This window comes from Adiantum capillus-veneris, chromosome 12, assembly GCF_014529385.1.
Source record: "Adiantum capillus-veneris isolate H3 chromosome 12, ASM1452938v2, whole genome shotgun sequence".
Classification (NCBI taxonomy): domain Eukaryota; kingdom Viridiplantae; phylum Streptophyta; class Polypodiopsida; order Polypodiales; family Pteridaceae; genus Adiantum; species Adiantum capillus-veneris.
The window spans coordinates 133,956,740-133,980,592 of record NC_140942.1 but is presented as its reverse complement, the minus strand read 5'-3'; the positions used below and the strand labels follow the sequence as shown (position 1 = coordinate 133,980,592).

The 23,853-nt window shown below is 45.4% G+C and overlaps 1 protein-coding gene and 1 pseudogene across 3 annotated transcripts in view; both read left to right on the top strand.

The window, feature by feature from the left end:
- The first annotated feature begins 1,096 nt into the window (after positions 1 to 1,096).
- LOC147446532 (glutamate receptor 3.3-like) overlaps positions 1,097 to 23,853 on the top strand; it is a 42,944-nt gene continuing 20,187 nt past the window's right edge. The window contains exons 1-3 of one of the 3 annotated variants that reach the window (XM_086525750.1): positions 1,097 to 1,515; positions 2,805 to 2,914; positions 6,253 to 6,657. In XM_086525750.1, the coding sequence (XP_086381876.1) occupies positions 1,132 to 1,515; positions 2,805 to 2,914; positions 6,253 to 6,657 (899 nt within the window). In that variant the 5' untranslated portion in view covers positions 1,097 to 1,131. The remainder of the gene's footprint in view (positions 1,516 to 2,804; positions 2,915 to 6,252; positions 6,658 to 23,853) is intronic. The other 2 variants (XM_086525751.1, XM_086525749.1) reach the window with 2 other exon arrangements.
- On the top strand, positions 17,350 to 21,072 carry LOC147446533 (uncharacterized; annotated as a pseudogene).

Below are 23,853 nucleotides of genomic sequence, written 5' to 3'. Positions count from 1 at the left end.
GCTATGTACTCAAGTCGTTAGATTGTGTTTCTTCCAACATATTTGGAAGGGCAAGAACAATCGAGTGTTCTCTAGGATCTCTCGGTAGCTAGCTATATAAAGATTATCCAAGATAGTAGAGAAACCGTCTATTATTGGGATTGGAAAAGCAAGATCTCTAGCGAGTGGACTTGGGTAACTCTATGACAATTTGATGTTTGCGAGGTTGGGGCTCCTTATGATCATCAGTTTCCTTTGGAATGTATATGGCCATGGCTTGAATTAAGCATGGTGTTGATGTAATGGTTTTCTCTTATTAATATAATCTCTCACATATTGTGAGATTTGCAAAAATTCTATATTTGTACAATGGAGAAGGCTTGGAAACCCAACCCTATTTATTTTTTGGAATCACTCACACACGAGAACCTTGACATTGTGAGCCTTCTTTGTTGTGAAACATTGCGGGCAAAAGGCCATGTAATATTGGGCAAGAGCCACACATAAACATCTATCAAGTTGCGAGCTTCGACGAATTGAGAGACATGGATACAAACCTAAAAAGTAGTTACCATAGAGGACTGGCAAACCCTAAGTAGCATTGTTAGTGCACACATGTTTTATTTGATGCATTGTGTCTTCTTGTATAACCAAGGTGGAGAGACACATGCCCTCATGAATACCACAACCCTTACCAGTTTGGCATTAGTTGGGATAGTCACAGCTATCCAAACAGATGCTTGAACCCTTAAGCTTCAGGACACTATTACCACGTGAGCTATTGTCCGATGATGTAGTGTTCATGGGCACCATGCTAGGAGGAGAAAGAGCTTGGGGTCAAGGAGAAAGAGTCTTGAAAGTTAGTTCCTATAGGTCTTCAAAAGTTTTATGAGTTTGAAGTGAAGCAAATGAAGGAGTACAAAATTTGAGGGGAGAATCCTATTAAATTTGACCTTTACAGGTTGGCCAATTAATTTGAATGTCATTCTCTCAGGAATAGGTCCGAAAGAAGAGTGGGTCGAAAAAGGAACACTCCATACGTCAACTGTTGGGCTCCCACGCTCGGGAATTAGTTGACCTTTGAATTCCACAACGTGTACATAGGCCTACAGTCTACTACGTATGTATCACAAGGAGCAAGACTCATGATCAATGGCTGCTAACAGTTACTGCTCATCACTCTCTCTGCTTACTAGGATTTCTCTGCTTCATCTTTGCATATTCTGCTCTTTGAGCAGCCAGGCCTTTGACGTTTCTGCCAAATGCCCCAACTGGCTCACCTCAGCCAGCTTGACGAGCCGCGGCGAGGCTCGCGACAACTCCAGCACTTTGCTGGTGCTGGTGCCCTGGAAGCGCTCTTTCGAGCAATTTGTGAAATTTCGGCCTGAGTCGTGCTTGCTGGATGGCTTCTCCATCCAAGTCTTCCTGCAAGCCCTGCGCCACATGCCACAGTCCCCTCAATACAAGTTCGTGCTTCATGGATCGGGCGATGAGACCCCCTCTTACGATGGGATGCTCGACATGCTTCTCAATAAGGTGAGCCGCTCACCACCACCACCACACACACATTGAGCGTTCTTGCCTCTCTCTCTCTCTCTCTCTCTCTCTGGGGCCATGGTAATGAAGAGAATTGAGAGAGCTCTGGCATGGGCTTCCAATGATGGCGTTCTGAGAGAACTCTGGCATTTGGCCAGGCATGGGGCGCTGCGACGACGAGAAACCCGCAGAGAGGAAAGAGGAACAGTCGCATGGCACATTTGCGTCCCCGCACAACGCGCCTTGCTGTCGGAAGCACGCTGTTTTTGCGAAGTCTTCCCCAGTTCCCCTCGAACGGTTCAAAACTCTCTCTCTGTCGCTCTCTCACACACACACACACACTCTCGAGAGTCGAAATGCCACATTCTTCCCAGTTTTGGACCCCCCCCCCCCCCCCCCCCCCCCCTCCCTCTTTTCTCTCTCTCTCTCAACACACTCGCCACTTGTGACGTCGGGCTACAAGCTACACTAGTGGGATGAACGTACTTGCAACAGATGTCCAAGGGAATCCCTTCCCCCATTATAACAACTAGTGCAGCCAGCGGCTCCGCCGCCTCTCTCTTTCCGTGCAGGGCCTAGACGCTTTCTCTCTCACTGAGCGCACTCAGGTGCAGGCGACATTGCCGCAACTGTGGCCGGATGAACCTCCTTTCGCCAAGGGGGGGGGGGGGGGGCGGAATTCCCTCCCCCATTATCTATTAGTATAGATATAGATATAAATAGATAAATATAGATGTCACAAACAAGCGCATTGTCAAGGACAAAAAGGGTCGCTTAGACACGTTGGAGTCACAAATATGAAGACACAATATGTGATTGGATTGCAACCAACCGGCATAGCCCCTCTCTCTCTCTCTCTCTCACACACACACACACACACACACAGCCACAGACCATTGTGAGATTCTCACAGGTTCTTGACCTTGTTCAATTTTAACCAAGAAGTTTACACTACAAATGGGGCTACAAGAGCATCGCTTTGAAGACACTTTTATTAACTTTTATGTAGTACACATTCGACTTTGCAAAAATCTAAGAGTCTCAATAGCCCAAAATTTTTACTGCATAAAACTTTAACACGTGCTTCCTTGAAAGCCCACCTTCTACTAGTAGAAACTTTTAAACTTGTAACACAAGCTTTAAAATTGTATAGTATAGTTCCAAAAATTTCAAGAAATATTTGCTTTTTTCATTTGCTTACATTGGATATTTTTGGATTTCTGAAACACTGTAGTTGTAAGTTGAGATGCCCTTTTCCCAACCAATAATTCATCGTGTATCATGTGCAGAAAGTGGATGCAGTGGTGGCAGACCTTACTATCACAGCAGAGCGATCAGAGAAAGTGGCATTCACAGTGCCATACCTAGCCTCCTCACTAGTCATGATCACTCCCTTCAAGTAAGTTTTACCTTAACTCCTTCTGGTTATCTTAAGCCCTTTGCACCGTGTCCTTTAAGAGCCTTTCCATATAGACCAATTACAAGAAAGAAAGGGAAGCGTATGTACTTGAGTTACTTTGTCAAGGATTGTGGCCATATTTTGGTGTAGTCAATGGAGGCCTCTTACTTGGCATCCACTTTCATTTAGACGATAAAGCAAGTTGATTGACACTCAATGTGGTAAACCCCTCACAGTTAGACCTAAGAATGCCTTGTGGCCAAAAGGTGCCTAATATAGTATATCCAGAACATGGGAGCTAGAATTGGAGGGTTTGAATTTTTGAATAAATAAATAGGTAGCTATTAATGACACGATTTATTACCTAAGGCACTTGACTAGATTTTTAATGTGATTTACCATGCAGTCTCTTCAAATGTGAGAAAAACCCTAGGTTTGGTGATGGCGTAGCCATCCTCTTTGTGAGCCACATTGTCTTCTCCGACTTGGGAAAGGGATGTCCCTTTGTGGGTTCTTCAATCCTTCTCCTTTCATTATTCTCTCACCTTCAGTGCTTGGGATGTCACCAACCCCCTCCCCCACGGCCCACTTGTAATACCTCACCCTCCCCTAGAGGTTCTTCCTACAACTTCATGCAATGTCTGCGGCAAGGGTTGAGCTTTCATTGGCATGGTGGAGTGCCACATCCTTAAACCCGTGCATAAGTGCAACAAACAATTGATACTCTCCATCCCCCCATGACCTCTAGTGTTTCTCCCTAAGAATTTCGTTGCAACAACACGAGAGCCGCTCACAATGGCCAAAGAAAATATTCAAGAGGTCAGCCCTCAATTAAATTTTTTGCATCTCAAATAAAGAAGCTTAAAGTAGACATGAATTTGGTGTTGTAGGTTGACCTCAAGTGTTTTAACAAACTCTACGTATTTTCTAACCATCAAAAGATTGGAGAAACTAAGAGTTAGCAGGTATTAATAGAAATTAATTTTTACATACATGGTTCTTAAAAAAGAATGGAAATGCATTATGTGCTTGTATGGTATGTCCATCATAAAGAGAGAAAATACCATAAATTTGTATGGTGGGGGTGTGGCACCATCCTCACCCGCTTTGGAACTTGTGCTTCCCCCATATACTTGTTATCTCCTCTAGTGTTGAAGGGTCATCATATGCTCCTCCAGTGTTGAAGGGTGAATTTTTCTCCTCTATGATTTTGGGGGTCATTTCCCTACATTGCATTGTTCTTCGCGACGAACAATCTAAGAACCTTCCTTTCTTTTACTTTTGTGAGGCGGCCTACATGGAAATTAAAGTACTACAAAGTGTGGCATGAATGGAAAATCTGACAACCATTCTCATCATGTGAACAATCCAAAGCTTCTTGGCCTTGGGCATAACCTAGAATCAATGCACTCCGCAAGCGTGAACATTCTGGTGCATGTCACTATCTTGCATAATGCCATAGCCTACAGGTCTTTTAGGTGTATGCAAAGGAGATTTCATCAGGGAAGAGGCCTTGAGTCTACATCCATTGAACATAGTCCATACCTTCTCTAGCAGGTCCTTGTTGGGCACAACCAACAATCAATTCATTCCCCAAGACAACAATCTAAACAAAAACCTCGAAAGAACTTTTGTTGTTTCCACAATGTCTCTGTACTACCCATAGAGGTGAATCAAAGCATTAATTCTACATCCATTGAACATAGTCCATACCTTCTCTAGGAGGCCCTTGTTATGCACAACCAACAATCAATTCATTCCCCAAGAAAACCCCCTAAACAAAAACCTCGAAAGAACTTCTGTTGTTTTCACAAGATCTCTGGAGTCTATATGAGCCATACATTTGAATCAAAGCATTGCAAAGCATGACATGATTAACAAATCATACCAATGTTCTCATCACGAGGCACTACATCTGCTTTAGGAGTATTCCACACTAACACATAATACCACTATTCTCATCCCAAAGCACCATGTCTGCTTTTGCAAGGATTCTGCCCAGTTTGAATTCAAGACGTAGCTTCAACTAGGTTTTTCCACTTGCATTGATCCAAAAACTAAGTCTTGGTTGCTTTTGAGTGTCATTCCTACATCCTAGATACTTCTGAACAACATTCCTAATTGTAATGCATTCGAGGTTTTGTGCCTCCTTCTGCATGCCAATTGTTGCATACATGTTATTCATCACTACATATGTTGTAAAATCCTTATCTCATTTTATTGCACACTTGAATTTATCCAAGCTCCATATTTTCCCATTTTTGACAAGCATCTAGAATAGCACACCAAACCAATGACAATTAGAGAATGGAATAATTTTCATTATCTTAACCAGCCTTGTCAGTATGCATTGCAAGCCCAAAAGGATTAACCTTGCAGATGTGGTACTCCGCATCGCATATAGATTCCATACTTTTACCTTATGCTCGGGAAAAGCATTTATACTTCTTCCACTGTGACTACATGCATTGAAAGGTGATTGCAATTGGGGAGGTGCCCTCTCGTTGCTTACAACAAAAATAGTCCAAAGCTTGCTCAACAAACTAGCACACTAATAAAAAGTGATTGCACTTGGGGAGGTGCCCTCTTGTTGCATACAACAAAAAACAGTCTAGAGCTTGTTGGAAATATCTTCCTATACGTGCATTCCAAATTTCCAAGTGCCTTTGTCTGGCAAGGAACCCTCACTTAACCTTCGTAGAAAATGGGCCAGAGCTTCATTCCCATAGCCATTAGGCTGCAAGCGACGACATTCTGCACTAGGAGCTCATGGAGAACTTTTTGTGCTTTTTGTGAGGACGCTGCATTGGCATACACGCAATGCCAAGCAAGGCATGGTTGTGCACTAGCTATCGACTAGCAATCTCGTCTACATTATCTCCCCCATGTCAACGTTTGCGCAATGCCTAATGCCTTCAAGGTGCATCATAGGTGATTACATTTGAGAAAAGGTCTTCACTTCGTATTTGTGAAAAAGAGGTTAGAGCTCCCTTGCCCCAACCATGGTGGGCATATATTCTTGCAATTACCGCGCTCCAACAGAGGACATCTTGAACATGAAAGTTGTAGTCAACAACAACATATATGTTTTCTCTCGCTCTGCTTCTGTCAGGGTAAAAAATAACAAGTTCGTTCTCCCCCTCTCTGTCAGTATGCTCTTTCTTTTCACAACAATGGTATATAAGCATTGTCTTAAATGGTGTAGTCCAATGTCACAGCTATGAGTAAGTATTGGGTCATGCACAGTGCACACCCCTTGATTACGTTAGCAAAATTTATACGAGGTCCTTGGATACAACGTACTCCAACATGATTAAAGATTGGCATTTTGGGTGCAGGTACGGGAGTACAGGGGCATTGTGGGGCTTTCTGAAGCCATTCTCAGGGCAATTGTGGATTACGCTACTTGGTTGTTTTGCAGTCACAGGAGCTGCACTTTATTTGCTAGAAGGTCAAAATCCAGACTTTGCCAGAACATCAAAGAACAGGGAGGGAGGTAGCAGTCATGGAGGCTCTTCTTCTACACAGGGTCAAGCAACTCTTCCAACAAACATGGCAGCCGCAAATGCTTCCCCTTCCCCTTCTCCCTTGTCACCTAGTCCGCCGCCTACCGCCCGCTTGCCCGCTGCCGAGGCCCCTACCCCACCATCACACGATCACAACCCCAATCCCCTCCCTCTTGCTGTTGATACCCCCATTCAAGATCAAGCTTCTCACAAACGTCGGATTATGAACGCCTACTGGTATGCCTCTAAATTTGAAATTTGGTATTCTCTATGTGTGCAAGAGTGCATCACTATATTTTCATGAATATTTCATTTTTCCCACTTCAATTAGCATTTACTTCTCTGACAAGAAACTTGCTTTTGTATGTTAAATCCTACTCTCCCTTGAATAGCATGCAAAAAACATCTATCTCTAGAACATAGAAGTTAAATTTCACATGGGAAGTTTTTTTTTACCAAACTCACAAGATATAAATTAAGAAACCCAAAAAGTTACAATGGGAACGCATCAAACAACTTCCTAGACAGATACATCAACCAAGTCAGAAACATCAGATGATAAACCGTACCAGTCCCGACATGGGCTCTGACGACCACTGAATCCATCCAGTCTGACACTAATACAGGTGGTTTACAGGACACGAAGTTAGAGCTGGTTAGCCATATTATTAATGTCTCCGGTGCTATGACCCATACTATAGTTTGCTTAAAAGAAAGATGAAAAAAAGTGATACTCACTGCTTCTCTCTTCTGCGTTGGGGTCAAGGGGTGTGCTATGGCAAGGCTATCTCCTTGGTGGCAACCCCAAGCCAACATAAGTTCCCTCTTTTCATTGAAAACAAATGACTCTGGTTTCTCTTGCATCTCAACTGCTTGGCACCCAAACTCTTTGCTACTCTCATGATGGTTACTTCGTTAGCATATAGACAGATTCAAAAACTGGCTTCTCAGGCATCCACGTGGCTGTCCTCTTTTTTAACGTTTTATTTTGGTCTACATGCTCATCTTGCAGCTATTTTCGTTTACGTGCTCAGCTTTTCGTCGCAGGTAGATGCCAAGCAGGGGCCTCTCTCTAGATGCACAATCACCTACGCAGGCATAAATGCGATCACCTACGCATGCATCTTATTTCTGTACGATGGACCACGCATGCAATCTTCCTCTATCATACATGACGAGCCAATGCTCTCAACCACCTCCATCTCCCATCCCCTCTGCTTGTGTCTCCAAGTCGTGCTTTGCAGCAGCAACAAGGACATGACCCACCATCATCTTGAAGGCATGTGGCTCTATGCAAGATGCTGATATGGACACTGTGAGGATTAGTGGTGCTAATCCTATAATTAAGACTTAAAACTTCATACTTAAGATCAAACCGAGACTTAAGAGACAAGAACACTTGTTGTTTGAATGATTGAATGAATGCTTGAAAATTGAGTACAATAGGATCCTTATATAGGAGATGAAGAGACACAAATGAAAAGACACATCTCATGGTGAAGAGACGCGTAAAGACACATCCTTTCAACGAAGAGTTGCAACCATTGGACGAAGAATCGTAACCGTAGAGCGAAGGGGTGTGACCAGTCGTCGAAGGAGTGTGGCTTTTGGCGAAGAGGCACGTCTCTTGAGCGAAGAGTCGTGACCATCCATGCATAGGGGTTCTCCTTGGCATGCCACTTTGCGTATCTGCAACTAGGAGTAGATGTAATGCTGCAACATAGTCACAATCATGATATTTTCTCCCATTTAAAATAAAACCAAGGGTAGTTATAGAAACTCCGGGAGAAGGAAATGTATTGTTGTAGTGCTTCTGCGACCAAAGCTCTTTCTGTTAATTCCCACGTCATGGCACTATTATTGATCATAACAATTTTGCCAAACTGAAAATTGATCATATCTGCAACTTGATAAGTGCCTTTGTCAAAGTCTTTTGTAACTTCGAGCTTTATCCAAGAAAAGATTGAATCTTTATCTGCTTCGAGTGAATGTATTTGTAAACTGACTCGAGTTTTCTGTTGAGTGATGACCATTGATTGGAAATCTGCAAGGTATTCCATTAGTTTGTCTGGAAGAGTAAAATCCTCCTGAAGGGATGTCGTAGATTGAGACAGAGTAGTATTTGGAGGTACATCCATCTGTAAAGGTTTACTTATGGAACAAGTTGTGTCCAAAGATGTAAGGTGCAGCGGAATGAATGTTGAACTTTGCTCAAGATGAGTGCTCCGAACAGTGCTCAAGGTTCCTTTTACTTACGGAAGGGAGAGCGCCTTCTGTTCCTTTAGTGAGAGAATGCAATGGACACAAACAAAGTGAATAGACACTGTGAATGAAGGCGCTGAGACTGAGAGATAGAGAGAGAGAAGAATACGACACCAGAATGTTGTCAAACCCTCCTCCGAAGGCCCGACTCTCTATGGGAGAGAGGTCTACTTATGATTGCACAAATCTCTACAATGCTTGGACTTGCCGACGATGTCGACAACGATGAGGACGATGACAAGACGGGTTGAAATCTGAAAATGCTAATGGCTGAAATCTGTAAATCTTTATTTGCTGAATTCTGACTCTATGTCTGTGACGATGTCGATGACGACGATGCAACGATGACGCGCTGAAAACGCAGATGCTGAGATTTGCGTTTTCCGGGCTGAAACTGCGAACTTTGCGGGATCTGACCGTGTGGCGAGAATGTGCTACGGGAAGGTGAGATCTGCAAGGTTCTGGGGTTCTACTGCGGGTACTAACTGCTGAAAACTGAAAACGCTGATGCTTGTGGGGATTCCGTCGCGAAGATCTGCAAAAACGCTGAAGTGCCTCGCAGATGCAAGAACGCTAGGGCTGAATGTCTTCCTGCGGTGGACATCTGCGAACGCTGGGCTGATCTGCTGTGTGATTGTGGAATGTGCTATCTTCTGTTGTCGCCGGGGCTAATCTGTTGTACAAAACGCTAGGGCTGATCTGTCTTGCAAAAACGCTAGCTTCTCAGATGGGCTGAAAATGCTAGGTCTGTTGCGATCCAAAAACGCTAGGTCGTCTGTCTTGGGGGGTCTTGCTGAGAAGTTGCCTGATGAACATAGGGTTCCTGCTGCCTCTTCTGCCAGAAAGTGCTAGCACTAGGTTTGCTTATATACAAACTTAGCAAATTGCCCTACCTACTTTCCAACAAAAGTCACTTAAAAATAATAAGAGAAAAATGTCAAAAATAGGAAAAATAGGTCTATGCACTGTAAAAATGCTACTGATGGTTTCTGACTGGAATTTGATGGTCATACTATGTGCAACCGGAGGATATGCATCTAATCTAAGTGTTTGGACATGCACGGTCTGCGAAAAGACTCACAAAAGTGCCAGAACACTTCCTATTCTAGACTGACTTGACTGAACTGAACCCATGCCGTGAAGTAGCTTGTCCACGTGCACATAGGGTTTGATGTGTCACGTGACAAAAGATTCAATTTCAACGATTGAAGTCGTGCTATAAGAGTCTGCATCTGTTTTATCCTTTGCACTGCATAAGGTAAGGATTGGAGTCTTCAAGTTTGAAGAATTATCATTCACCACTGCATTTGGTATCTGTTCACAGAGAGAGACTTTATTCTGCAAGGGTGGTGACGAGGTGAATTTTCCTACCTGGATCACGGCCAAAGAAAGGGTTATATGCCTGTTGATTGTTACACAAGAACCAGAATCTTCTGAATCTTCAACTGTTTTAGCGGGTATTAAGGCTTCCAATTGAGAAGGGGGAGGTCGAGGGAGCTGTTGCCTCTTAGACCTCTGAAGAATTCTCTTGCACAAGGAAAGGATCAATAAATCTTTAACTTTACCGCCATCAGACAAGAAAGACTTAAATGTAGGGCATGGCTCGCCAAGGGAAACTTGTCCAACGTCGCGGCGTTCATGACCGAGTACTCGACTAGGGTCGGATATATGTGCCACTAAGTAAGCCCATCTTGATATGCTTGATTGCTTCCTAAGATGAGATCCTTTGGAAGCTTCATGTTGCTGCTTCTGATGTTGATGATTCCAATAAGAAGTTGGTTGTTGTCACAAATTGCTGACTTGTCAAGCCACTGAAGAACGGAGCCAACTTGCAGATCCCGGCCGAGAAGCCAAAAACCTAAGAAGAAGCAATAGAAGAAGTTTTACAGGACTTACAAAGTCTTGACGAGTGGCCTATTTTTAAAGAAGAGTTCCCACCAACTTACGAGACCCCGTTCAATGGGGCCCAAGTGACATAAAGGCATTAAAAATAAAGCAGAACACACTCACTTTGCACATTAAAATATGATGACGTGGCTCTTGTACAGACGTTCCTCAATTTGCGGCGGAGTTTTAGGAAAATCCCAAAATTTTAGGAAAGTGTTTTTTTGGGGTCAGCTTTTCATGTTTGATGCTTTTAGGCTTTGGGCCTTTAGATATGAGCCTTGGGGGCCCTCTCTGGCACTCTTCAGTGCGCAAATTGTAGAGGAGGTGCTCCCCGGTTGTTGTACTTTGAGAATCAGCAGTAATATCAAGAATTACCGAAAGGGGTGCCAAGGTTTGGGGCCAATACTCTTTGGGGTGGAATTCCGTAAATCCGTGTCGCATGTCGTCTCTCTCTTTTAGTTCAGTTGTTATTGAAGTGCTAAAAGTCTGTTCAGTCTGCTCTTTTCTATTGGCACGTGGTGTCCGTCTTGTGATAGTGGTATCAGAGCATCAGACGTGTGCTTTTCTGTAAGCATACTAGTCCCACAAAAGAGTAGATAGAGCAAATCAAAGTCTATTGGAATCTTATTTGAAGTATCTTCGGGTCCCAACCCCGGACTTATTAGGCACTCCCAATCTTACTTCATTGCACATCGGGCGCGCTCCCGTCTTCATCGCTCATATCTTACAGGGCATAAGCCAAAAAGATCACTTGCATCGAAGGATCCAAGATTTGTTTCGAGTCACTGTTTTTCTCAAAAGCAGTGCCATGCAAATGTTGATGTCTATAGCTACCAAGCCACACACTCGAAGGACTTGGAAAGCTTTTAAGAAAATTTTTGCCCAAAGTTTTATGGTTTTTGACATCTTCCTTCAAAGTGCAACTTGTGGCAGAGTGGGGTTATTTGAAATGCTTGCCATGGAGACCCTAGCAGATTATATCTTGAAATTTCTCGACATCTCTCAGTAGATGTCTCTTCTCGAGCTGATAACCTTGGAGGTCCAGTGTGATTGCTATGTCTTCGGACGACCATCGCCGCCAAAGAAACATTGTCTCTCGAAGAGGTTATGGACCATGGTGCGGTCAGCTATGACCTTATGGAAGGAACCTAACCCTAATTTTTGGTGCAGGTTGCAGGATGGAAAGTCAATCGACTTTTCGAGCTCGGCTAATGTCGAGATTGCTTTTTGAGTTTGAGTTCTGTTTGAACTTGTTTGGTGATCTTGTTTGGAATTTGTCTGAAATGGATGGTATCTGTTTTGAACCTGTCTTGGTGCCGATTTGAAATGTTTGACTCTAGTTTTAATACCGGTTTCAATGATTGGTGATTTCACCCCTGGGTGGAGGGTGAGAAATGATGTTTGAGAATGCTTGTTCATACTCATGGCCCGGACCCTTGTGGTTATTTACGGGGGGAGTATTGTTGTTGTTACTCATGGCCCGGACCTGCATGGTTATTTATGGGGGGAGTATTAAGGAGTCTGAGCAGTGGTTACTCTCAACACCTCCAAACGATGCAGGCTGCGGTCTGGGGGGCATTTGGTTATAAAAGGCCTCTATATCTCATGGCCTGGACCTTTTTAGGTTATTTGCGGGAGGAGTGATGAGGGAGTTGTTGAACAGCTCATGGCCCAGACCTGGATGGTTATTTGCGGGGGGAGTGTTCATTGGCGACTTTATGTTTCCATGTCTTGTAACATGCATACGTGAGCATTTGTGTTGCATTGTGATGTGCCAACCACTAAATATTCCTAATTGGATGAGATTGCCTTGGTATGTAATTTTAGTGCATCAAGACACCCGTGGAAGATCAGTGCGGTCTGGGCGTGATGGCTAATTTTACTACGTCGGAATATCAAGACTTCCGTTCTGGACGAAAGGAGAAGCCAACTCCTTGATCAAAAGAGCCGAAAGGAGAAGCTAACTCCTTAGCAAAAAGAGCAAACTGATTGTCCCTCGGAATGTCCCTTGGAAATTTTTGAGCTAGCTTGAGTTGTTTTGCAGATATGCTGTAATCGCGGACGATTACTTCCTTTCAAGAAGGGGGGATGTCACAAATTGCTGACGTGTTAAGCCACTGAAGAAAGGAGCCAACTTGCAGATCCTGACCGAGAAGCCAAAAACCTAAGAAGAAGCAACAGAAGAAGAAGAAGTTTTACAGACTTACAAAGTCTTGACGAGTGGCCTATTTTTAAAGAAGAGTTTCCACCAACTTACGGGACCCCGTCCGATGGGGCCCAAGTGACATAAAGGCATTAAAAATAAAGCAGAACACACTCAAAAGACTTTGCACATCAAAATATGATGGCGTGGCACCCGTACGGACGTTCCGCAATTTGCGGCGGATAGGGAAATCCCGAAATTTTAGGTAAGTGTTTTTTTGGGATCAGCTTTTCATATTTGATGCTTTTAGGATTTGGGCCTTTAAATATGAGCCTTGGGAGCCCTCTCTGGCACTCTTCAGCGCGCAGATTGCAAAGGAGGTACTCCCCGGTTGTTGTACTTTGCGAATCAGCAGTAATATAAAGAAATACCGAAAGGGGCGCCAAGGTTTGGGGCCAATACTCTCTAGGGTGGAATTCTGCCAATCCGTGTCGCGTGTCGTCTCTCTTTCAGTTCTGAAGTGCTAAAAGTCTGTTCAGTCTGCTCTTTTCTATTGGCACGTGGTGTTCGTCTTGTGACAGTTGCTTAGAATTGTAGCATTTCCAAGAATATTCATGCTGAGACTTTTGCTGCTCACACGAAGGTATTTTGTGTCTAGTTGACTCTGAAAAACCATGCTTTGGGTGAGAAAATTTGAGTTCCGAAGACTTTTGTTTGAGTGGTTCTTCCTGGTCGACCACTGAACCATCGGAAGAAGATGGCAGAGAAACTGCATGTGTAGTCCGAGAAGCAATTGGGTGACTCCGAGAAGAGGTTTGTATCTGCATCTGATCCAAGCGAGTGTGAATCGATGCGAGGTTTGTTGAAAGTGCTTCCATCTGCTCTTGAGAACAATAAAGGTGTCCTCGAATTGGCCTTCTCTGTCCCGAGATGTAAGGTGCAACGGATGTGAATGTTGAACTTTGCTCAAGATGAGTGCTCCGAACTGTGCTCAAGGGTTCCTTTTACTTACGGAAGGGAGAGCCTTCCGTTCCTTTAGTGAGAGAGTGCAATGGACACAAACAAAGCGGTGAACACCGTGAATGAAGGTGCATGAGATTGAGAGATAGAGAGAGAAGAATACGACACCAGAATGTTGTCAAACCCTCCTCCGAAGGCCCCACTCTCTATGGCGAGAGAGGTCTACTATTGATTGCACAAAACTCTACAATGCAATGGACTTGCCGACGATGTCGACGACGACGAGACGGGCTAAAGTCTGAAAACGCTAATGGTTGAAATCTGCAAATATTTATTTGCTGAATTCAGACTCTATGTCGGTGACGACGGCGATGATGACGATGCAATGACGGCGCGCTGAAAACGCAGATGCTGAAATCTGCATTTTCCTCAGCATTTGCGTTTTTCGGGCTGAATCTGCAAATTTCGATAGATCTGACCGTGCGGGGAGGATCTGCTGTGGGAAGGTGAGATCTGCGAGGTTTGGGACTTCTACTGCGGGGTCTATGTGCTGAAAACTGAAAACGTTGAGGCTACGGCTGAATCTGTCGCGGTAGATCTGCAAAATGTCGAGGCTGATGTGCAAAAAAAAAACGTCAGGGCTGAATTTGGGGCTGCTGCAAAAACGCTATGCTTTTGCTGTCCTGCTGTCGCCGAGTTGGCCTGCAAATGCAAAACACTGGCTGGTTCTGCACTTGAAGAAAAACGCTGGCTGTTCTTGGCTGAAAACACCGAGTCTTCTTGCCGGGGGGGTCTTGCTTGAGAAGGTGCACTGCTGGATGTCAAGTCCCTACTACCTCTTCTGCCAAAAAGTGCTAGCGCTAGGGTTTCTTGTGTACTTGGCTGTCAAAATTGCCCTACCCAGTTTCCCAACTAAAGTCACTTAATAATAATAAGTGAAAAATGGCTAAAATAGGGAAAATAGGTCTATGCACTGTAAAAATGCTCGTGATGGGTACTGACTGAAATCTGATGGTCATGCTGTGCGCAACCAAAGGAAGTGCCTAGACATACACGGTCTGCGAACAGACTCACAAAAGTGCCATAACACTTCCTAATCTAACTGAACCGAACCGATGTCATGAAGTAGCTTGTCCACGTACACATAGGGTTAGATGTGCACGTGACATCCCCTCCTTTTCAAAGTGAGGTACTGGTACCGAATTGTATGGCGGCGAGGGAGATCGCCAACAGCGTCTGGAATCCTAGAAAGGACTCTTCGCCGGCCCACTCTGATGCGTGGGTCATGCGATACTTAAACTTCATAAAGGTCTGCAACGCTTGCTTCTTTGGGCCGCGCCGAAAGCGAGACAAAGTCATCTGTGGCTCCTTCAATGCTTCAACTTCGTCTATAGTCATGCGTCTACCTTCTTCAAAATTCCGAGGATGAAAATTCTTGAAACCACCTCTAACACAAAAACATGAATATACCCATTCCATGTAAGGTGATTGGAAAAATTCTAGTCTTCTTTAAAGACTGTGCATACAATGTAGATGAACATAGAGACGGAGTGCCAAACCGTTCATCAAACACACGCAAACAATGGGGTCGAATCTTGACTTTCTGATCTAAATCAATCAACTGTGGCAAAACACAATGGAAATGCCTATGCTCGATGCTCAATCCTTCTTGTGCTCTTTCGGATACTGTGTCATGCCAAGGAAGAGACATAGACTGTGAATTTCTTGGGTGCAAACTTTTCATCTTTTCATGAGTAATCCGCATACATCCATGCTCATTCATTAGTGAATCGTGTTCAGTGTACAATATGTCATGCCTATGAAAAGGGATCACATAAGGATGGTGACTAAAACACAGGAAAGCATCACAAATGAAACACTCGAACAATGCGTGCTGACTAATTACTCGTACATATAATACTTCTTGTGGGGGTTCTTGGAACCTCGACTCGAGAGCCAAGATCGGTTCTTCGTGATCGATCGGATCTGCAATGAGGTTAGTTTCACTAGACAAAGTATCAACTAAACCATCATCCTTGTGAACAATCATATCTTTATCTTGCAAATCATCATGCTTGTGAGTAATGACATCTTGATCATGCAAATCATCATGCTCGTGAATAATCACATCTTGATCATACAAATCATCATGCTTATCATTATCATGCAAATCGTGTGTATCGTGCTTTGGAAAAGAAGAGACTGAGAGAGTCTCCTTCTCCTGAGTCTTTTCAAAATGTGCTTGCACACTAGAAAAGAGTCGCAACAACTCTTTCATGTGTTGGTCGCTCATCACTTTTCTTTCTTTGTGCTCGCGATCCAATTCTGCTTTTCTTTCTGCGGCCTCCAAGTGTGCTTGCTCGCGCTTATACTCTATGGCTGCCATTCTTTCTTTGTGTTCACGATCAAATTCTGCCTTTCTTTCTGCTCTTCTTGCTTCGCGTTCTAACTTCCTGTCCATTATCATCTTGTCGAAAGCCTCCATAGGATTTGGTATAATCCGTGGCGTAGATGCGGTAGGGGGAGGGTGAGAAAAACCTCATGGTGGGGAAAATTCTTCTTCGCCACTTCCATGCTCATCACCTCCATGCGAAGTATCCATTCCGTTTCGGGTAATGATCATACATTGAAGTCTTGGGTTTTTAAGTTCATGAGGAACTTGGGTTCTTGTGGTTCTTGGTGCTTGGGTTCTTGAGGGTCTGAGGTTCTTCTTTCGCTTACAATCTATGTTAGAGAAGGATCTTCTCTTCACCTGAGCTCTTCTCTTTCCCGCGGGCGCACCCCTTAGCGTCCTTGCGCTCACACCAAGCTTGCTTTTTCCCACCTCACGTCGATTGGCTGGCCGCTAGGTACACGGTCCGCTCTCAATGAGTGAAAAGAGAGACAAGGGGAGGCTGGACAAGCCCTTCTTTCTTGGGTTTCTTGTCACTCTTCAAAAACACGATTAGGAATCGACACACCCAAGAGGACTTGGGTTACGTGCAACTGCAACAAGCAAAAAAAATAATTATTGTGGTTCTTTCCTTGAGTGATACTGAACACTGCCAAAGCTCTGATACCAATGTAAGGTGAATCCAGGGAGATGGCCACGACGACTTTCATCCGAGCATCGGCATCCCCTTCTTCGGCATCATTTTGTGCATCAACCGGCAGCGACGGCGACTGCCATAAAAAGAGGGGACGGGGGACGCGGCCTGTATGTGCAGGGACAAGGCGGGGGATGCCGGGACGGGAACGAGGACGCGTTTTTGGGACGGGGGGACGTCCCTCACAGGGGACGGGTCCCGGGACGCACGTCCCCGGTGACACCTCCGAATGGGATGCGGGCAGGGGGCGGGCTGCCAGAGGCGGGATTTTAGGCCTCCTTTCAAACGTTCTTTTTGGGGGGAGCTCTTTCTACTTAAGAGCACCGAAGCCTCATACCTATTACCCACCTCAACTTTCAAGGCTCATACCTATTACCCACACTCAAGGCCAATTCCCATTGCCCAAACCTTGCAACTTTGCAAGAGCCAAGGCCCAAGTTGCCTCCACCCTTGAGTTTCTTGACTTTTGAGTCTCCTTCTCCTCTCTCTCTCTCTCTCTCTCTCTCTCTCTCTCTCTCTCTCTCCCCCATCTCCCCTCCTCTCCAAGTCGAAGGCTTGAGCCTTGAAGCCTACCCCTCTTTCCTTCTCTTCGAGCGTTCTCTAATATCTATCATCAATGGCATCTCAAGATGGATCCGAAGCTTCTCCAAGCCCTCTCCTTCTCCTTCCTCCGGCCCTGTCGCCGCTTCTCAACCCCCTTCCTCCGCCGACTTCACATGGACATGGTGGAATGAGGTGATTGCTCCCAAGTCCGGTGTTGGAGATGGAAGCAAGCCATGGAAGTGCTGCCGTTGTGGCTACGAGCGCAATGGTTCCGTGAGGAAGGTGCACGCCCACTTCCTTCACAAAAAAGGACATCAAGTTCAATTTTGCCCGCAAATCGGCTCGGAAGAGGAGAAGCAAAAGCTCCTGAACCTTGAGAAGACTCTTGAGGATATAAAAGAAGCCAAGAAGAATCGTACCAAGCGTCGCACGGTGATTCCCAGGGAGATGGCCATGGCGGCTTTCATCCGAGCATCGGCATCCCCTTCTTCGGCATCATTTTGTGCATCAATTGGCACCGATGGCGACCGCCCACCTCCACTCTCTACCAACCCTTCATCATCATCTTTCCCTCATTCTCGTCCACCCAAGCGGCAAGCAACTCTTGGAGATAGTTGGAAACCAGCCTTGAAAGAGGAGGTAGATGTTGCCGTAGCAAGATTTTTCTACCACGACCATATTGCTTTCAATACAGCACGGTAAGCTCTATAGACTTTAACATCTAAGGCTTAAGCTTTAATCTTTAGTTTATACAATGTATATCACTCATGTACACTTTTTTTTTTGATATAAAAGGTCTCCATATTTTAAAGAGATGGCATGGAAGATCAGAGAGTCTGGACCCATATATGTCTCTGCCTCTTCGGAGAACTTGCGCACCACTCTTCTTGACAGGGAGAAAATCATGGTGGAGGCGGCATGTGTATCCACAAGGGCTTCATGGAAGAAGAATGGGGTATCTCTCATTGTGGATGGGTGGAGTGATACCCGTTGCCGCTCCATTCATGGCGTGGTGGCATATTCTCGGGGAGAGATGTATTTCATTGACTCCCATGATGCATCGGGGACCGGGAAGAGTGCGCAAGTACTTGCATCAGAGTGGGCGCTTACCATTGAGAAAGTGGAAAAGCATGATGTCATTGCCATCGTCACCGATGGAGAAAATAGGAATCATGCCATCGGAGCCATCATCGTATCCCTTTATCCACAAATCACGGTCACATATTGCATGGCTCATTGCCTCGACAATCTTCTCAAAGATATAGGCGCCTTGGAATGGATTTCCCCCGTCATTGAGCATGTGAATTCAATAGTGACTTTTGTCAATAATCATCAAAAGGTAACCATTAAGTGTTAACCAATCTCATTTCAATTCGAATCTAATTTCAATATGGAAGGCCAATTCTCGTTTTGAATTTTGAAACTTGATTTTTCTAAATAGGCGAGGGCTAAATTTCAAAGAGGTCAAAGCTAGCTCTTCTCAAATACTCGGAGACTTGCTTCGCCTACAACTTCATTATGCTCCATCGCTTGAGTTCATGTAGTTTGGCATTGAGGGGACTCTTCATTAGTAATGAGTTCTTGGCAATGCCCGAGTCAAAAAGTGTCAATGGAGTGGCATGCCGAGCACGGGCCGACATGCCGGAATGGTGGGAGGAAGTAAAGACAATCTCCAAAATAGTGAAGCCTATCATCCACCTCTTGCGGGTGTTGGATTCCATGAAGCCTTGCATTGGCAAGATATATGAGGCCATGGACACCATGATTGACTCTCTTGAAAAACTTTGACTGACCCCGATAGGTATTCCCGTCACACGAGTCACTTTTAAGTTTTCCCTATGCTTTACATGTCACGTGACACATCCAACCCTATGTGTCCGTGGACAAGCTACATCACGACAAGGGTTCAGTAAGTCCAGTCAGTCTAAATTAGATGTGATCTGTCACTTTTGTGAGTCTATTCGTAGACCGTGCATGCCCAGTCACTTAGTGTAGATGCATATCCTCTGGTTGCACACAACATGATCATAAGCATTCCCATCAGAATCCATCAGATACCTTCAGGGGAATTTTCCGGTGCATTTAGCCTATTTTACCTATTTTTGACATTTTTCACTTATTATTTTTAAGTGACTTTTGTTGGAAAGTAGGTAGGGCAAATTGAGTAAGTTTGTATATAAGCAAACCTAAACTAGCACTAATTGGCAGAAGAGGCAACAGGAGCCAAGCTCAGCAGACAACTTCTCAAGCAAGAACTTGGTGGATTTCCTCCAAGCAAAGACTATCCCTCATCTACCGTTTTGCATCAACATGCACCATTGGCGTTTTCTCCAGCATGTAGCCATCGCCAGCAGATCCAGACCACAAGCCTAGCGTTTGCATCGACAACCCATCGCCAGCAGAGCTTTGACAACCCAAGCATTTTTCCCAGCAGCTAGCGTTTTTGACAAGCTACAGCCCTAGCGTTTTTGAAGATCCCAACATTGCAGATTTCAGCCTTTACCGCTTTCAGCCTTCGCCATTTTCAGCAGTAGAAAGACCTGCAAATTCAGCCCTAAAGAGTAGCAGATTCAGCCCCAAGAAACCTCAGTTTCAGCCTAAGACGTGCAGATTTTCAGCGACAAAGATCATCAGAAAACAGCCCCCAAAATCAGCGTTTTTGGACTAGCAGTAGATTTCAGCCCATAGCGTTTTTGGATAGCAGATACAAGATTGCAGATTTCAGCCCTTAGGTCGGTCTCGTCATCACCGTCGTCATCGCCGACATAGCCTAGACTTGCATCAGTCCCATGCATTCCATTTGTACCAGATTGTGCAATCATAAGTAGACCACTCTCGCCGAGGAGAGTGGGGCCTTCGGAGGAGGGTTTTACAAGTCTCTCGTGTCGTATATCTCTTCTCTCTCTATCTCTCAGTCTCATACATTTGCACGCACAGTGTCCATTCACTTTGTTTGTGATCATAGCATCTCTCATGAAGAACGGAAGGCTCTACCTGCCATAAGAACAAAAGGAACCTTGAGCACAATTCGGAGCACTCATCTTGAGCAAAGCACAAACATTCATTCCGCTGCACCTTACATTACAAGTTTACTCTCTTGAGTTTGTAACTTTGTTTTGAATCTTGATAACGTAGGTACGAGGAGATCCAAGAATTGTGTGTGTCAAGGTGGAATGCCTACCATTTTCCTCTTCATGCGGCGGCTTATATAGTGGATCCACAATTCCAACGAGGGAACCAATGGTAGGACAAAGAGGTGATGAATGGTTGGCAAACCATCCTTGCGCGCCTTGTGCCCGCCTACTTAAAGGAAAGGACCGAGATTCGGAGGCAAATCAATGTCTACAAAAATGGAAAGGGAGAAGTTTGTTACATGCCTGATGCACAAGCATCTCGCTTTGAGATGGGGAGTGCTCTTTGGTGGGAGGAGTTTGGGGCGGGATTGGGCGGTTTACAGGATTTGGCTATTTGCATTCTTAGCCAAGCATGCACTACGAGTTGCTTGGAGCAACTTTGGAGTGTGTATGCTCATGTAGCCTCAAAGAAGGGGAATCGTCTTGATGTGCAGAGAGCCAATGATCTCATATATGTCTCATCAAATTTAAAGATGCTTTCCAAGTCAGACCAAGGTGATGATTTCGCGGAGTGGGCACTTGCAGAGGATGATCCTATCCCAGAGACACAGATAGATGCAGAGGAAAGATTGAGACAACACCACTTGAGGATGATTTTTTGGATCAAACGGACTATGTAGAGCCTGTTGACATTCAGTTGGCACCTTGGGCCAACATGTAGAGTCTATCGCCAAAGGGCAAAATATAACGATGTACAAGTGAAGAGTGGATAAGGAGAGTTTAGCATAAATGGGAGTCAAAAAGGGAAGGTCTTGAGTCTTGAGTCTTGACTTTTGACTCAAGTCCTTCCCTTTTGGACTCCCATTTATGCTTAACTCTCCTTATCCACTCTTCACTTGTACGTCGTTATATTTTGCCCTTTGGCGAGGATGCTTGATGCTTGATCACCACACCAATGGTGTACTGTGTCGTGCACGCCGCACGTCCTTTGTTATATTTTGGTATTACGTAATATGAGTGCAAAACCCACTTTTTTTTTGCAATCTTGTGCTCTTAGTGTTCACTGTTGTCTCAGTATTAAATTAAGACCTAGTGTTTTTTAAAGTGCGTCCCCTGTCGCGTCCCCCGTCCCCGTCCCCATGTGACTATGTCATAAGTGCACTCTGCACTAAAAGCCCATTTTGCATCAACATCAACATCAGCATCACATTCTCCTTTCACACAAGACTTAACAAAAGATGCATTTGTAGTGGAATCAGGCTCTTTCTTTTTAGCACCACTGTCAAAGTACCGCACATGAGCATTTGCAGCAACTAACAAACATGCATCATCGACAGTAGGATCATAAGTGCACTCTGTACTAAAAGCCCATTCTACATCAACATCAACATCACAATCTCCTTTCATAGAAGACTCAACAATAGCTGCATTTGTAGTGGAACTAGCCTCTTTCTTCTTAGCACCACGGCCAAAGTACCACACATGAGTATCTGCAGCAACTGACAAACATGCATCATGGACAGTAGGATCATAAGTGCACTCTGCAGTAAAAGCCCATTCTGCATCAACATGAGCATCACAATCTCCTTTCACAGAAGACTCAACAATAGCTGCATTTGTAGTGGAACCATCCTCTTTCTTCTTAGCCTCTTTTGCCTTCAACTTAGGACACTGCTTGATAAAGTGATCATTAGCTTTACAATAATGGCAACGCATCTTCTTTTTTTTTCCGAGAAAAAGATCCTTATATTAGTTACTGAAACTGCCCATAGGGCTACAGCCACCTCTTCAAGAGAGGGCTATAACAACCATGATGGGAGACTTTTCCAATGAAAAAACCAGCATGTGTACAATGGGGCTAAATCAAGAAATGGGGGGAGAGAAAAGCCACACAGGTGGTCGGTAGTGCCATCGGAGTACACCCTCGACCATGGTGTAAAATGGCCTAGGACGCCATAGTTGAAGGAAAGCCTCTCTGCGCTCCCGCATGCGGTCGGAGCTGCCCTGTAGTCCCTCAAGCTGTCCTCTGAGAGTATGGATCAGCTCTAGCCAAAAATCGCGAGCAGTCTCTGCTGGTGGCACAAGACGAGCCTCAAAGATGCGGAAGCAACGGACCCGCCAGATGAACCAGAGTGTCAGGCCACTGATGAGCTCCCAACACTCCTCTCACTGCACCACTCCTGTGGGGTAAGCTCTGTAGCAGGCTGGAGTGTAGGTCGCCCCTCCTGCATCACTATCATCCTATTGGTGGAAGATAGCTCAAACTGAAGTGCTGGGCCCGTGAGGGTGGACCAAGCCGCTGCTCCCGAAGTGTACTGTCGAGCCGTGGAGAGAGCAGGCATCAGCAGAACACGTAGCCACACCTGCTGGGCCGAGGGACAGTCCCAAAGACAATGACGCTGACTCTCCACAAGATGGTCACAAGCTGCACATGCGGCCGAGAGACTACTATGCACTAGCCAACTCCCAACTGCTGTAGCTCTGTGCGACCAGCCACTGAAACAAGGTGACTCGCCTGGGCTGTCTGGAGTCCCACAACCTCTCCCAGAAGGCTGCCAAGAACTCTGCTGTGAGACCCTCCTCCACCCAATGAGGTGCTGCAACGGGGCGGGCCTCTCTCTGTGCTGCTAGTATATGACATTCCAATCGAACAGTGTACTGAAAGAACGGGACACCTGGGTGGTCTGCAGAAGAGAAGGGGTCTCCCCAGAGCCACTCACCAGGATCCCACTGTACTCGTGCCAGTGGACAACACTCCCAAGCCCACAGCCTCCAGTGTCCAGTCTCAAGAGCTGCTGGGTCAGGATCTATGACACAAGTCCTCCCACAGATGTCCACTACTCGAATCCTCTGAAAAACAGCACTCTGCCACTTGCGGGGCCTCTACTGCAACTTGCTGTAGGCGTCCCCCACCTTGAAGCTCGAAGAAAAGGGATGGAACAGTCTCTGAGCAGGCCCTGACTAAGATGAGAACCTCCAAGCGTGTGAAGGCTCCCATCCACTTGGGTGCTACTGGCTCGAGAGGCGTAAGCCACTCAACTGGAATTGCCTGTGAGATGTTCTGGCACATGCTTTGCACCCCTCTCATGCCCTGTAGCTGGAACCCCTGCACCTCCTTTGACAAGCCTGTAAACTCTAACCAGTCACCTAGAGAGCACGCTGGACCCGCTGCCATGGGACCCCAAGAAACATGAGGCCGACTACCAACCAAGTGGCCTCTCTGAGTGCTAACCATGGGGTTCCAGACAGGGGGCTGCCGTAAGCGCTCCTCCATACAAGTAGGCTGTCTCTGCTCCAGGCCTCGCCGCAAGAGCTCCCAAGATCGAAGCAGACTCATAGCGAAGCGGTCCTCCAGTCTCCTGCTCAAACCAACTCTGCGTATCTCTGTAAAGATCCATCTGGTCGAAGGTTTCCAGGGGCCTCCTGCCTGAGGCACCCTAGCACGAAGCCGCTGTAGCAAGAACTCCTTCCAGGGCTC